Genomic DNA, 17688 nt, shown 5'->3' on the forward strand with positions numbered 1-17688 from the left:
TTTCATTTTTTTACTTTGTAGAATTAGAGCTATAATCAACTACAAAAAAGTATAGTAAAATGTTTCTTGCACAGTCCTCAATTTTTTACTTTTTAGGGTTCCAAACCCGAAGGACCGGGACTGACTCTATTACTAAGCCTCCGCTGTCCGTCTGTCTGTCTGTACGTCTGTCTGTCGCCGGACTGTATTTCATGAAACGAAATAGGTAAACAGCTGAAATTTTCACAGAATGTGTATGTCTATGGCCGCTATAGCAACAAATAATAAATAAAAATAAAATAAAAATTAATTAAATCTTGTACGATGGTACGGAACCCTTCATGTGCGAGTCAGACTCGCACTTGGTCGGTTTTTTAATTTGTATTATTTGGTGAACTCCCCATAATATCATATATTCTGTGCTGTCTACCTCTTCTGGTTCAAAAGATTTAGCCTTTTAAAAGTTGGACAGACAGACAAACGGAGTATGTTAATTTAGGGTCCCGTCCCGTTACCTGGTATGGAACCCTAAAAAACCAGCCAAGTGCCAAATGGACTCACCGGCAATCTTCACACAAGAATTAGGGATGAGATGAACTCACTTGATTTAAATCCTGATTAAAATCAAGTGATTTTTTTAGAGAAATCAATTTCCCCTTATATGATTGTTCACTTCTTATTAAATACTAGCGAACCCGCCAGACGTTGTCCTGCCCTAAAATTAATTAAATACTGGTCCACCACCCTACGGCAGCGCCACTTACTCGGTTCAGTTGTGAACGTTGTATGTCACTGAACTCCTCCTAAACGGCTGGACCGATTTTGATGAAATTTTTTAAATGTATTTTAGTGGGTCCCTGGATGGTTTAGATTTACAACTGGATCCGGTAGGTGGCGCTGCAGCCGCCAGACGTTGTGTTGCCCGACTGCAGCGCCACCTAGCGGATCCAGTTGTAAATCTAAACCATCCAGGGACCCTCTCAAATACATATAAAAAAAATTCATCAAAATCGGTCCAGCCGTTTAGGAGGAATTCAGTGACATACGTACAGTAGGCAAAATTTGATTGATTGATTTTGTTAACAAAAATCAACCTATTAGTTTTTCTGGTTTTTTTATTAGAATAAATAGTAATAACTAAATACTTAATTTTTAATAATAAACAAAACTGTATTGTTTTTTGTTAACAATAACTGACTTCCAATCTAAAAAAGATACAAATATTTAAAAAAATGATGTAAATCAAAGTCCGATTTTAATAAAATAAATCCGTATTACTTTCAGTTTTAGTTTTATACCAGGGTAAAATCTGTATACAGGGTGTAAGGGACAGGTTTATGAAAAGTGAAAGGGCATACGCAGTAGACAAAACTGCACAACTTTCCCATAAAATATACCTCAGAAAATTTTAAAAAAATTCGATGTCTCCATACAAGCTGTAAAGTGATAAATTTGTATGGAAATCGATTTTTTTCCATTTCAGGGGTAGGTTACTTGGGGAAAATTGTTCAGTTTCATCTATTGAGCAAGCCTTTTCAGTTTTCGGAAATTTGTCCCTTACACCCTTTGTACTTTATAGCATTCACTTTAAAGCGACAACGCTTACCAAGCTATCTCACATTACAGGAGTTGAGAAAAGCTAAATTGGCTATAATAAAATGTGTGCAAAACAACGAATTAGGAGAGGACATTGAACACTTACGTACGCACAATAAAGTTGAAACAAGAAGCAAACTTTTCACATTGTACCCTTTCATGGACAGCAACGATATCCTTCGAGTTGGAGGTTGCCTCGAAGAAGCGCATTTACCTTACGAGATGAAACATCCAAAAATCATTCCCAAGGAATCACGTCTTGCTACATTACTCATAGACCACGCCCACCTGATGACACTTCACGGAGGTGCCAAGCTCACTTCAAGCAAGCTGCGAGAAGAGTACTGGGTGATGGGCGGAAACAATAGAGTCAAACAACAAGTTCGAAAATGCGTCAAGTGCCAAAAAATTGATGGGAAAAAACAATATCAACTGATGGGCGATCTTCCTGCCGCCCGTGTTAACGAAGCAAAACCATTTTTTCACACCGGAGTCGATTACACAGGATTTGTTGACATAAAAACAAGCAAGGCGCGTGGAAGCAGAACGTTGAAAGGTTACGTTGCCGTTTTCATCTGCATGGTCACAAAAGCAGTACACTTAGAGCTTGTAACAGAACTAACAAGCTCAGCATTCCTGGCAGCTCTAAGGAGGATGGCCGCCAGAAAAGGAGCCCCAAAGCATCTATACTCTGATCAAGGAACCAACTTCGTAGGCGCGAACAACATTTTGAAACAACAGTGGAATGAAATTCAAAACACATTCGACGATAACTTCTTAGCAAAAATCGCCGAAATGGAAATCGAGTGGCATTTTAATGCCCCGGCCTGGCCCAGCGCTGGCGGGCTCTGGGAAAGAGCAGTCAGAAGCCTCAAACACCATTTAAAACGGGTAGTGGGTGAACAAAAACTTACTTACGAACAGTACGCAACAGTTTTGGCCCAACTGGAAGCTTGTCTAAATTCCCGCCCACTATGCCCCCTAACCGAAAACATTGATGACCTAAATACACTGACCCCAGCTCACTTCTTACAAGGTAGAGCAGGAGTCACTATAATGGAAACATACGAGGACGCACGCACGAAATGGAATTTGACACAAAAAATATTCAGTGACATTTGGAAAAGGTGGAGGTCTGAGTACTTAAGCCTACTTACAGCAAGACAGAAATGGTGCGATCCTCAGAAAAACCTAGAAATAGGAGATATAGTGGTCATACACGAAGATAATTTGCCGGCAGGAAAATGGGCGCTAGGGCGAGTAATCGACGTGCACGCGGGTCAAGACGGATATGTGAGAGTCGTAACATTAAAAACAGAAAAGGGAATACTCAAAAGACCCATAGTAAAACTATCTGTCTTGCCCCTGGAAAAGTCTAAACCAGAGAATCAACCAGCCGAACAAAATTCCCTGAAGCGATCAAAAACAAAAAAAACAGCCAAACGGGGGTACATGGCAACCATGTTGATGATGCTATTTTATTTCCTCACATTTTTGACAGCTGGAAATTGTGTCAGAATGACACCTATTAACGAGGGTCAAGGGTTGTACTTCGATAAACTAGGAACAATGCAGCTAATTAGAGACGAGTGGAAGCTAATTGCGTACTACGACATGAGCCCTTTCTGGGAAGGAGTATCCGCATACAAAAAGTACAACGAACAATTGGAAACTATTTGTAAACAAGTAAGAAGCCTTTCACACTGTGACGTCATCCTTCTACAACTACGGCATTCATACAATGAGCTGCAACATTACAATAAAGTATTATCCAGACATCAGCTGAAACAGCAGACACGCAAGAGACGGGGATTTGTCAACGGTGTCGGGAACCTGGCGAATACTTTATTCGGAGTCTTAGATGACAGATTCGCTCAACAATATCAAAAAGATATAAGTCTTATCAGAACAAACGAAAAAAACCTCGTCACAATGTGGAAAAATCAAACATCAGTCGTAGAAGCCGAATATAACATGCTCCTGAGAACGAAAGATGCGATACAAAAGCAACGCAAATTAATACACCAACATTTACTTTCTTTAGAAAACCACACCACTGCAATAGAGAAAGAAATTACAGCCGCAGAGAGCATATCTCAATTTACAGTCGTGGCCATGGCTGCAAATAATTTATTAAACCACCTTAAAACAATTCAAGACATGTTATTAGAGACCATAACTAACATTTACAATGATAAAATGAACATACATATTATTAGCCCCGAGCAACTACAAAAAGAATTAAACATTATATCCGGTCAGCTTCTAAGCGACCTTACCCTACCAATCGACAATACACAAACAAACCTTCAAAAAATCTACCAAGTATTAAAAGTTAAAGCAAGAATGACTGACCAATATATGATATTTGAGATTCGCATTCCATTAATAACTCGTGATCGTTACGATCTTTATGACATTATTCCGGTCCCGCATAGCTCAGACAGAAATATGATATCCATTATCCCCATAGAAAAATACGTAGCAATGAACCTTCAAAAAGACACATACATGCCATTACAGGAAAAAGATCTCGAGGTTTGTATCATACGAGACACGTTTACCTATATGTGCCCGCTAAAGGTCCCTATATACAAAATGAACACCGACCAGGATTTGTGTATAAAGGACGAAAAGGAGAATTTAAAATGCAAAACAAGCATAGCCGCGTGCCAGAACAAGTGGATTAGTTTAACCAAGCCAAATTATTACTTATATTTTTGTTGCGATCGGTGTCAGTTTCGAACAATATGCACAGATCGAGTTACGGCACAAACATTGACACGCGCTAACATTATTTATATCGAAGAGAATTGCATTGTAAAAACAGATAACTTTGCAATTCACACGCATATGAATATGCAAAGTAAAGCAGATTTAAAATACAACATACCTACACCAGAAATCGACCCAATAAACCACATATTAAACATTACAGTCGAAAAATTCGAAAACAACAGCTTGAACTTTATGGAAAGAAACGAAGATAAAAACATACAAGAAAAAAATAAAAGCGCTAAAAGAAAGTCAACTACCTGACGAAAACAACTATTCTATACATGATGTACACCACTACACTGCCATATACTGCCTTTGGATCACAATGGTCATCATGGCAATTATACTAATTTGGCGGAAAAAACGGTGCCAACGGAGGCTTCTAAGAGCTCCGCCAAACCCAACAAATCCAGAGGAAGCAGCAGCATCGGATAACATTTTCGAGAGACGCCGACCGAATCAGCCGCCGCCGCCGCCGCCCCGAGCGAGCGCGAGCGCGAGTGCAGCCTCCACGCCGTGCAGTGCACGTCGCACCAGCACCGGTGACACAACCTTTAGGGATGATAAGTGTAGTGTGAGTGCGCGAAATCGCGCGAAAAGTGTCAGTGAAGGAGAAATAAATAGTGCGCGAGTGCTAACATGTCATACACGCGAGATGAGTGGAACGAAACATATGGACAGGGGAAGCTCCCCAATTTTAAGGAACATATCATTTAATGAATAACATTCTAGTTTTAAGTCGATTGTACAATCACCTTGTATCATTATTAAATAATTTATCATTATTAAATAATTAAAATTTTTAACATTCTCATCTCATCTTATCGTTTGCCCCCCGCAAGATGTTCGGTGCATTGCACCTTCAACACGTTTATAGCCTCGTGCGGCGCGTGCATGCGCTGTCAGCAAAACACGCGTAAAGCAACAATTTACTTTAACCCATTTTTAGTGTACCTTTAGGTTCCATCGCGGCCGGGGGCATTCATTTAACATTCATAACATTAACATTCATATAATAACAATTAATAAACATTTTCGCTACTTTCTTTCTGACTTTTAACACTCAACGCGAACCCGAACCCGCACATGTATGTATGTCCGTTTCGTTGTTACCTTCTACAGCCAAAATGGCTTGATGGATTTGACTTGTGAGGTGTCGTTGGATTCGTCTTGATTATCATAAGATACATTTTTACCCGACTACGGAAAAACTGCGATCAGGTTTAATTGTTTTTCTAAATTTCGGTAGTTGATCCGAATGCCAAACAGGAATGTGGGTGTATGTATGTGGTGTGTATGCGAGCGTGTGAAAGTGGTGTGTGTATGTGTGTATGCGTGTGTGTATATTATAGAGTTGTATGTGTGTGTGTGTGTGTGTGTGTGTGTGTGTGTGTGTGTGTGTGTGTGTGTGTGTGTGTGTGTGTGTGTGCGTGATAGAGGTTTGTGTGTGTGTGTGTGTGTGTAAGTGAGAGTATGTGTATGTGATAGAGGTGTGTATGTGTGTGGGTGTGTGTGTGTGAGAGAGAGAGAGAGAGAGATAGAGGTGTGTTTGTGTGTGTGTGTGTGAGTGGTGTGTGTATGTGTATGTATGTATAGAAGTGAGGATCTACTTTCGTGCAATTAATAGGTGCTGAACGTACACCATCAATAATTATATTCATATGTTAATATAATATTAATATATTAATATGTATATTAATACATTTCTACTTTTTTTTTGCCTAGTTTCGGAAAAATCCAGCGCTGCCGTGCCCAGTCACATGGTTTAGTTTGTTGTATGAATGTTGACGCCTTTCCTTTACTTCTAGAACTTCGATTTTTCACTTCTTGAAGATATGATCGTAGTACCAGCGCCGACGAAAGAAACTGATGATGAACCACCGAAAATTGAAGCGGAATCCCCAAAAACCCAGTGCCAGGTATAAATAATTTAATGCTGACTTTCCCAGTATCCATACATGCATATCATATATTTTTTAGGTAGTGTGGCGTAATAATTTACTAAAACTCTCTGACCTGTTCAGGCAATCATGTCAATTGGCATTTTAGCCGAGTCTGAGCTATAATAAGAAACAACGAAAGACATGATTTTTATCACCATTAAATACTTATCTTAATAGCAAATAAATTGTTGCTAATCACCACGCCATGCTAAGTACTGTACCTCTTTATAAAGTTAAATCACAGTCTAAATCTGGATGGTATGGACGCATAGCCCGGAAATAGATTAGGTCCCAACAAATGTAGTTATTTTATTTATCACTACCTAATTTTTATGTTTCAGAAATTGGAAAATCTTCTAAAAAAAGACCTAGACACAGCTGCACTTTTAACACTAAAAGGTCAAGGTTTAAAAGGCGACAGTGCCCGCAATTTGCTGGCCTCCGCAATTGCCAAACAAATACTTCAGGAAAACACAGGAAACTTTAATGGTTGTACATATTATAAGTGGGCCGGATATATAAAAGAAGTTTTCCCTGGAGAACGTGTCACAACATATTATATCCCCGCCTGCACAACCGCTAACGGAATCGTCCTTCAGGCTAAAGGAAAACTTGTCAACCAAGTCTTAAACAAAAGAAGACGACTTCAAGAACTAGGGGCTTTACCTAAAGGGAAAAGATGTAGGGAAGATAGTCCTGCTTCTGTAGGATCCCATCTCTCGCCAAGACCGATACCCGAACGTTGCCTAAACCATGAAATAAACAACAATTCTGTGGCCGACGATTTGAACTGGCTTCAAAATTCATGTGAACCATGGTCATTGGTTGAAGAAAAATGGAAGAAAACATTTGAAACACGAACACTCAGTCTCCACAGTACAAACGAACCAATAGAAGCATATTTCGAGAAGTACCCAGCGCTGAAAAAGCCACATGGTTATCTCTTGGTAGGTATAAGTTAAATCAGACAGAAGTAAAATTTTATATTCTTTTCATACATTTTGGTAACATGCTCTTCTGTTTCAAAACACACCCTAATCATTTGCCATTTTTTTGGATAGTAGTTTTAAATTATACCATTTTATTATATGTAAATGCATTTCACAGCTACAATACGACTTCGATGCTGCCCACGAGCTATACAAGCACAATCTGTTCATCAATTTTCCTTTGATGAAAGCAAAGTTGCTGCAGTTATTAAAAGACAAAAAAGGAACTGAAACATATTTACAGCAATTAATTGGACTGTTTGAATGTGTAACACTTTGGGGTATCCACCCAGTGTTATAAACAGCTGAGTAGCATATTATATAGGTACTTTATAGGTTAGAAAATGGTATGTTTGTTTTGGTAAGATTTGGTAGTTGAAATGTCTTCGACACGGATGTCATAGTGGGTCAGTCAAGGACTGAGACCTGTAGTGATATTTTCAACTTTACATATACGCTTTTAGCTATATTGAGTGGACAAAACTTACCGGAGCGGTAGGTCAGTCTGTGCGTTCACTCCGTTGCATTTTGCGCATCCATGTCGTGTTCCTGCGTTGTGCTAGGACACAGGCACTTTGTTTGCGTTGGGATATATACATTTCACAATTGAAATACATTTTAAAACATAGAAATACCACGTATTAACAGTATGATTTCGATAAAACCGAGCAGTTGTTTATTTCAGCGGTAGACACTGACGGCTGTCAATGTCATTTGGTTTTTTTTTTTTGTCCATGGTTCCGTAACAGACGGTCGGTCACACTTGTTGTACGACAATAAACATATACTTGTGGTTCTTTTATCTTTTTATAATTTCCAATTATTAATATAGTCCGTATTATTTGCTTCCTAAAATGAGTAACTCTTTTTATTGTTGATATTTCGAATTATTCCGAGAGTCAAACCGGTCAGTTGTGGTATCCATTGAATGAGAAGGTTTTCATTCATCAGTTTGTCTGTGGTTTCTCGGATTGGAATTTTGATAAATCATTGTTCGATCGATCTTCAAGATGTGAAGTATATTAGAAAATCTTTCGGCAATCAATCTTAGGGGTATGTAACCTACTTGAAGGTTTTATTTCCTGAAACTGTGGTAAATTCAAGTTAGTAATCGTTAATGTAATTTTGTTACAGCTCGTCCCAAAATGTGCATAATTTAGCGTCTTAGAGCCTACCTAAAATGGCGGCTGCTAATCTTTTTCCTTCAATTTAACATAACTTGGTGAGTTTCCACACTTTTTAAATATATAAAGAAGGAAAGGCGGAGGTAGTGTGTCCTTTCGCAAATGGGTTAATATAGTGTTTTATGTGGATTTTCCAGCAAAACCTAATGTAACGTCAACCACCTCTTCGTCTTGCCACGCGGTCTGCAGGCGCCGTCGTTGGTATAGGAAATAATGGACCCGGCATAAACCCCGGTAAGTCGTTTAATCGCTTCATTGCCGTAATTTAAATCGTGCTGTGCCTCAGTTTAAAATATAATTTTTCTATAAAGCTAAACGTGTTAAAACATAATTTTTTTTAACCTAGAACATTTTCTTTGTTCTTAGGGTTTTTTCCTGGACCCTGGTTTTTTTCTGGACCCTGATTTTTCTGGACCCTGGTTTTTTCTGGACCCTGGTTCTCTAAGGCTGTGCCATCCGGTGGCAGCGTTCTTCTTGGCAGTGTCCGTGAAGTTAAGACTTTTATGAGATACCTTTAGTTAAATATGGACCCTTTACGCTGAACAGGTAACCTGTAATCCCTGTGAGCAATTGCTTACTGCTAAACATCCCCGGAGGTTGGGGCATAACTTTTACTTTAGACAGTGTTATGTTAGGAAGACAAATTTTGATATTGTTGTCCGTAGACACAGAGATGTCTATGATGTATTTAGTGTAAATTTCAAGAAATAGTGGTGTCACTAAGAAGTATTTAGTATTACTTATTTACTAATAAATAACTCGTGTTGACCGTAGCGGGTCATATATATTTAAGGAATAAACTGTGTATTAAATAAATTTGGGATTTTCATTTGGATATGTCATGCGCTTGATGAGGATAGTATCCTGGCGTCCTACCTTAAATTTTTGGATACCTATTCTCACTCCATAGTGGCCTGAACCGCGACCCTATCTATGATTGTAGTTAGCCGAAGGTATTTGTGAACTTTTCAGTAGTGAAGTTTGGTGAGTTCTGGATCACTCCATAGAAACACGTTTCCTTCTATGGAAACGGTCTTTAACAATAATAGAATCAGATCTTCTCCATATCCAGAGCTCATCCACACCTATTACAGTGGCATGCCCAACGTATGGCCTATGGAGTATGACATGTCCAAGTGAAACATTTTTGCATTATTTTAGTATTAAGGTTATTTTATGTAAAAGGGATTGCAAGTTATTGTTGTAAATTGTTGCTTGAGTTGGAGGTTAAACTTATAAATTTAACCAACTTATAAATAAAACTATACTACGCTAAATAATTAGCCTTACATAAGAGAAATTCTCTCACTATTTTAAAATACTTTAAAAGGGTTAAAATCTAATAAAGTTTTAACTTACTTTAAAATATTACAATTCAAAACTTGACACTGACTTACTTCTGATATTAAATATCAATCTTAAAAAATGGATTTCCTAAATGCGGGATGTAAAATCATACATTTACATAAAGATGAAATGGCACATGAACTGGCGATTCGCAGACTTCCGGTTAATCCTGTATCGCGTCGGTCCAGCTTATGTCATGCGTTAAAACAGACTGCAGATTTAGCCAAAAAGGGTAGTTTGAAGTGCCAGGACTTGTTAATAAGTAACGAAGTTGCCGAATTGGAGCTCTGCCAACGTAAGGTAGAGGAAATAGATTTAGAAGCGAAAGGAGACTTAACGGCGTCGGCGATTGATAGACTATCCTCGCGATGCAAATATCTTTTGTGTCGTGTTTCACGGTTACCTCAGGAGACCGAAGCGGTACTTCTGTTGAAAACATTAATTACTTCTTTATTAGATCGGTTGAATGAGCAAGGCTCTTCTGCGTCGTCTGGGTCAGATGATGATTTTCAATCTCCTAACGAATCTCGTATTGTTAGGGAAATTATTTATAAAACGGACAAGACTTTCAACATAAATTCCTTGAATTTGAAATTCAAAGGTGACACCTGCGTTCGTACGTTTCTGTCTCGCCTCGAGGAGTTGCGAGATGCCAGAGGAATCTCAGAGAGTCGTATATATAGGGGATTTCCTGAAATTCTTGAGGGTCCGGCGTTGTCGTGGTTCCGGTCGCAACGTACGAAACTTACTACATATAAGGAGGTCACCGCGGCTCTACAAGAGGAGTTTGACATACCTGATTTGGATCACCAATTGTTGCAGGAAATACGGGCTAGGACTCAAGCCAAGTCCGAAACAATTGTCTTTTTCGTATCAACCGTGTTAGGGATGTATGAGCGTCTGACGAAGGAGGTTCCTGAGCAAGAGAAGCTGGATACTATGATGCGGAATATTCGCCCAGAGTATTCCAAGGATTTAGCCTTACACGACATAGAATCGATAGAGCAATTGAAGTCTTTGTGTAAGCGCATTGAATTGGCGCAAGTCAAGGCGAAGCAGTTTCGCGAACCGATTCTCTCAAACAAGACTAATGATTCTTCCTCTGACAATCCGTCGAAGAATGTAGAACCTCGTAATAAGTCGTTTCAGTCTCGTTTCCCTAATTCTTCCAGAAACTTTGTTGCTTCTGTGGCACAAAGCTCTTCTCACACGAAATGTTTTCGATGTGGTAGGTCCAATCATAACACTAAAGAGTGTAAGAGCTCTCGAGATATCGTTTGCTTTAAATGCGGAGAAAAAGGGGTGAAAACTCCAGAATGTGTTAAATGTAACTCCAAGACAAAAAACTAAATAGGGTCTTTTCTGCTAATAACAATTCTAGATCTTCTGCTCCCTGTCGTGCAGAAAAGACAATCTTCTTTAATCCTCCGAAGGGAGATGACAGGGTATATGCTCTCTTAAATATACTTAACTTGAATTTCAAGGCGTTATTAGATTGTGGAGCCAGTGTTAGTTTCCTGGGCCACAACAGCCATTTAGTATTCGCCACCGGTGGGATACCTATTCAAAAACATACTAAACCGGTTATGGTGAATGTAGCTGACGATCATCGAATCGTAGCCACTGAATATATGATTATACCAGTAAATTATAAAGGTCAAGTTAAACTTATACATTTTAATATTCAACCGGAGATTGCTACTCCAATGGTACTTGGTTTAAACTTTTGGAGAGCCTATGGATTAGCTCCTGGCCTCATTACTGATATAGAAAAGACTGATTCTCATTATATTGCTAGTCTTGACGTTTTACCGTCAGAGACAGGACTTACTACATATGATTCTTTATCTTCTGAACAAAAATCTCAACTTGAGACTACTAAATCTCTTTATGATCAAATTGATACGGATAAGGTTGGTCTGGGAAAGACTCACTTAATTGAACATGTTATAAATACTGGGGATACTCCTCCGATAAAACAAAAATATTATCGACTTAGTCCTTTTAAACAAGCTGCTTTAGCGAAAGAAGTTGATCGTATGCTGAGGGAAGGAATTGTCGAACCTTCGCATTCTCCATGGAATTCTCCTGTCGTTATGGTGGAAAAACCTAACGGAGATTTAAGACTTTGTTTAGATAGTAGAAAAGTAAATGCAGTTTCAAAATCTGATGCGTATCCCGTACCACACGTTCAATATATACTGGACAACTTACGCGATGCGAAATTCCTTACATCTCTTGATTTAAGTGCGGCATATCATCAGATCCCTCTTAGTGAAGACTCCAAGGAGAAAACTAGTTTTACTGTACCAGGAAAGGGATTATTCCATTATAAGAGAATGTGTTTTGGTTTAGTAGGTGCCTCTGCTACTATGCAACGTCTCATGGACAATCTCTTTACTTCTCATTTTGATCACAAGGTTTTCTGTTATATTGATGACATAATTATTTGTACTTCCGATTTTGATGAACATATAAGGTTGCTCAATGCCGTTTTTGAAAAACTAAAATCGGCAAACTTAACTATTAATATGAAAAAATCATCCTTCTGTAGGAGTGAACTTAAATATCTTGGGTATTTAGTTGATCGATACGGTCTGCGAACCGATCCGTCTAAAATTGATGTAATTTTAAATTTTCCTACTCCCAAAGATGCTAAGGATATTAAACGTTTTCTGGGAATGTGCGGTTGGTACCGACGTTTCATTAATAATTTCGCAAAAATAGCTCGTCCCTTATCTCGCTTAACGAGTAAGAAAGTAAAATTTGAATGGACAGATGAAGTCAACGATTCTTTTAACATACTTAAATCTGCCTTAGTGTCTTCTCCTATTCTTAAATGTCCCGACTTTAATGAATGCTTCTATATCCATACGGATGCATCTTCCTACGCCGTAGGCGCTGTTCTGATTCAACCTTTTAATGGAGTCGATCATCCTATTGCCTACTGCAGCCGCACACTTAACCAACCAGAGACGAACTATTCAGCTACTGAGCGTGAACTCTTAGCGGTGATTTATGGTCTTGAGCAATTTCGTGCATATGTAGAAGGGAGAAAATGTTATATTGTAACAGATCATGCATCTTTAAAATGGTTTCAAAACTTAAAAAACCCTACAGGACGATTAAATAGATGGGCGTGTAGATTGAGTCAATTTAATTTTGAAATAATTCACCGGAAGGGCAAAGAACATGTCATACCTGACTGTCTTTCTCGTATTCACGTTAGTTCTTTAAATTCTGCTACTATTCAAGATCCTTGGTATCTTGATCTATATAGAAAGGTGTCTGAAAAACCTACTCTCTTTCCCAACTTTAAAATTGAAAATGATAAACTCTTCCGTTACTCTAAGAATAAGTATCGTCTGACAGCTCAATTTGACTGGAAGCTGGTACTTCCTTATGAGCATCGTAATGAAGTCCTAAATAAGTGTCATGATGATCCTACAGCAGGTCATTTTGGCGTGGGTAAAACTCATTCCAAAATAGCCGACATATATTATTGGCCTACTTTATTTCAGGACGTGAAGGAATACGTCGACTCTTGTGAAATTTGTAAAACTTATAAACCTGTTAACTTAGCTCGTCCTGGGTTGATGGGTAATCCACGACGTATATCGTCGCCAGGCGAAGCAATATCTTGTGATATTCTTGGGCCCTTTCCTCCATCTTATCTGAGAAATCAGTATCTCTTCGTATGTGCTGATTATTTCAGTAAGTATGTGACTTTGTTTCCACTACGCAACATAACTGCTAAAGCTATTGTTAAGTGTATGGAAAAAGGGATATTCCTTATACATGGGGTTCCTAAATATATATTCTGCGACAATGGTGTTCAATTTACTTCCAAAGACTTTCGAGACTTAATGTCCAAATATGATGTCCCTCATATTTTCTATAACCCTAGGTATCATCCTCAGACGAATCAAACGGAACGAGTGAACCGTGAACTAGTAAGAACCATTGCCTCATACGTGCGTTCTGATCACCGTAACTGGGATAAGAACGTATCGGAAATACAATGTGCATTGAATACAGCTCGTCACGAAGTAACTAAAAACACACCGTATTTCTTAACACATGGTCGTCAAATGATTCTAGATGGTTCCCTTTATAATAGCGAAGGTCCCATAGATCAAAACGCGCTCGAATTAGATACCAGTGGTGCTTTTTCTGAAAGACTTAAAGAGCTCAAAACTGTATTTCAAAAAGTGCGTAACTCGTTGATTGCCTCCCATGAACGTAATGCTAGGTATTATAACATGAGGAAGCGTCACGTAGAACTGGAAGAAGGACAAATCGTTTATAAAAGATGTTTCCCATTGTCAAATGCAGCAAAACATTTTTCTGCTAAATTAGCGCCCCGTCATGACAAATGTGTCATTCATAAAAAATTGAGTCCTCTTGTATACTCTTTAAAATCCTTAGAAGGAAAACTTCTAGGTAACTTCCATATAAAAGACATTGTACGTCCTGGTGAAGCCGAGCCGTCTTCCTAGCGGTACTCGTCTTAACACCAATTGGATACTTACACTTGAAAATATCCTATGTGATAACTAAATATTGAACGTACCTACTAAACTGAATGCGACCTGGCACAAACTGGTTTTCATCAGACTAGGTATTTGTTCCATGTTTTTGTTTTTATTGGTACCGGGTGCACACGGACCAACATTAATCTTTCATGTGTCCTTATAAAGACATAAAACTTTAAATAATCTGAATAAACTGCAGAAACTTACTTTACTTATAAACCCTAAACGGGCCTATTACATGAAATATTATTAATTACTGAAAAAGGAACTACGTTCTCGCTAAACTCTGTACTGTAACTGAACTTTTGTTTGTAATTTTAGGAATTGTGTAATAGCTAGAGAATGCAGCTTGTTACATATTTCCACTACTGTCGGTGATAGGCAATTTCTTTAATAAAGGGAAGGTTGTTAACGTTGCCGTCTTTGACGTTTTCTTTTAGGTTTAGGAAAGCGCGCACTAGGAATAAGAAGGTTCGAACCAAAATTAGTCATTAGATTTCCTTGGTCGAACTGATCATTCACCAAGTCATAGGTATAACTTTGGTTGTAAGACTTGTTTTTCTTTATAGATTATCTATGGTTTCTTATTTACGTTTCGTAGGTTAAGGTGTTCACTTCCTATTGGGCGTATATCATTAAAAAAAATTTTTTTTGAAAAAAAAATTTTTTTTTAACCCAACTAAAGATGAACTGTAACACTTTGGGGTATCCACCCAGTGTTATAAACAGCTGAGTAGCATATTATATAGGTACTTTATAGGTTAGAAAATGGTATGTTTGTTTTGGTAAGATTTGGTAGTTGAAATGTCTTCGACACGGATGTCATAGTGGGTCAGTCAAGGACTGAGACCTGTAGTGATATTTTCAACTTTACATATACGCTTTTAGCTATATTGAGTGGACAAAACTTACCGGAGCGGTAGGTCAGTCTGTGCGTTCACTCCGTTGCATTTTGCGCATCCATGTCGTGTTCCTGCGTTGTGCTAGGACACAGGCACTTTGTTTGCGTTGGGATATATACATTTCACAATTGAAATACATTTTAAAACATAGAAATACCACGTATTAACAGTATGATTTCGATAAAACCGAGCAGTTGTTTATTTCAGCGGTAGACACTGACGGCTGTCAATGTCATTTGGTTTTTTTTTTTTGTCCATGGTTCCGTAACAGACGGTCGGTCACACTTGTTGTACGACAATAAACATATACTTGTGGTTCTTTTATCTTTTTATAATTTCCAATTATTAATATAGTCCGTATTATTTGCTTCCTAAAATGAGTAACTCTTTTTATTGTTGATATTTCGAATTATTCCGAGAGTCAAACCGGTCAGTTGTGGTATCCATTGAATGAGAAGGTTTTCATTCATCAGTTTGTCTGTGGTTTCTCGGATTGGAATTTTGATAAATCATTGTTCGATCGATCTTCAAGATGTGAAGTATATTAGAAAATCTTTCGGCAATCAATCTTAGGGGTATGTAACCTACTTGAAGGTTTTATTTCCTGAAACTGTGGTAAATTCAAGTTAGTAATCGTTAATGTAATTTTGTTACAGCTCGTCCCAAAATGTGCATAATTTAGCGTCTTAGAGCCTACCTAAAATGGCGGCTGCTAATCTTTTTCCTTCAATTTAACATAACTTGGTGAGTTTCCACACTTTTTAAATATATAAAGAAGGAAAGGCGGAGGTAGTGTGTCCTTTCGCAAATGGGTTAATATAGTGTTTTATGTGGATTTTCCAGCAAAACCTAATGTAACGTCAACCACCTCTTCGTCTTGCCACGCGGTCTGCAGGCGCCGTCGTTGGTATAGGAAATAATGGACCCGGCATAAACCCCGGTAAGTCGTTTAATCGCTTCATTGCCGTAATTTAAATCGTGCTGTGCCTCAGTTTAAAATATAATTTTTCTATAAAGCTAAACGTGTTAAAACATAATTTTTTTTAACCTAGAACATTTTCTTTGTTCTTAGGGTTTTTTCCTGGACCCTGGTTTTTTTCTGGACCCTGATTTTTCTGGACCCTGGTTTTTTCTGGACCCTGGTTCTCTAAGGCTGTGCCATCCGGTGGCAGCGTTCTTCTTGGCAGTGTCCGTGAAGTTAAGACTTTTATGAGATACCTTTAGTTAAATATGGACCCTTTACGCTGAACAGGTAACCTGTAATCCCTGTGAGCAATTGCTTACTGCTAAACATCCCCGGAGGTTGGGGCATAACTTTTACTTTAGACAGTGTTATGTTAGGAAGACAAATTTTGATATTGTTGTCCGTAGACACAGAGATGTCTATGATGTATTTAGTGTAAATTTCAAGAAATAGTGGTGTCACTAAGAAGTATTTAGTATTACTTATTTACTAATAAATAACTCGTGTTGACCGTAGCGGGTCATATATATTTAAGGAATAAACTGTGTATTAAATAAATTTGGGATTTTCATTTGGATATGTCATGCGCTTGATGAGGATAGTATCCTGGCGTCCTACCTTAAATTTTTGGATACCTATTCTCACTCCATAGTGGCCTGAACCGCGACCCTATCTATGATTGTAGTTAGCCGAAGGTATTTGTGAACTTTTCAGTAGTGAAGTTTGGTGAGTTCTGGATCACTCCATAGAAACACGTTTCCTTCTATGGAAACGGTCTTTAACAATAATAGAATCAGATCTTCTCCATATCCAGAGCTCATCCACACCTATTACAAATGTAAGTATGAAGTATGCCTTAATGATTCTATTGTTCAGTTTAAATCTAGAAGACCCCCATTTTAGATAAAATTGCCGAGTACGGAGAGTTCAAGCTTCACACTTTTTAGGGTTCCGTAGCCAAATGGCAAAAAACGGAACCCTTATGGATTCGTTATGTCTGTCTGTGTGTCCGTATGTCACAGCCACTTTTTTCCGAAACTATAAGACCTATACTGTTGAATCTTGGTAAGTAGATGTATTCTGTGTTTTTAAGAAATAATACATTTTCCAAAAACGCAAATACAACCTTGTCGTTCATACAAACGCTATGAAAAACCAAGTTATTTTATTTGTTACCTACTTGCTGCTACGGAACCCTTCATGGGCGAGTCCGACTCCCACTTGGCCGTTTTTTCTGTTTTCTGTATGTCTGTTAGAATGTCTGTCCGATGGGACAAAACCATATTTTAATTACAGGTAATAATAAATTTTATTATGATAATAAATAAAATTGCGTATCCCGTAGCATTCGAGTTCTATCCAAAAATCCTGACTAAACTGCACCTCTGCAGACATCATCATGCAGTTTAATTTTATGATGTAAGTGATTGAATTGTAGCATGCGTGGCAAGTATCATGATCGTGAATATTG

The 17688-nt window shown here is 38.2% G+C and overlaps 1 protein-coding gene across 1 annotated transcript; it reads left to right on the top strand.

Annotated features, from left to right (window-relative positions):
* Positions 1-1734: 1734 nt before the first annotated feature.
* On the top strand, positions 1735-6419 carry LOC133525354 (uncharacterized). Its single transcript, XM_061861638.1, has 3 exons — positions 1735-2436; positions 6162-6272; positions 6378-6419. Exons 1-3 carry the CDS (start codon positions 1735-1737, stop codon positions 6417-6419), a joined length of 855 nt encoding a protein of 284 aa, XP_061717622.1.
* Positions 6420-17688: the final 11269 nt, after the last annotated feature.

Source organism: Cydia pomonella, chromosome 14 (genome assembly GCF_033807575.1).
Source record: "Cydia pomonella isolate Wapato2018A chromosome 14, ilCydPomo1, whole genome shotgun sequence".
NCBI classification, from domain to species: domain Eukaryota; kingdom Metazoa; phylum Arthropoda; class Insecta; order Lepidoptera; family Tortricidae; genus Cydia; species Cydia pomonella.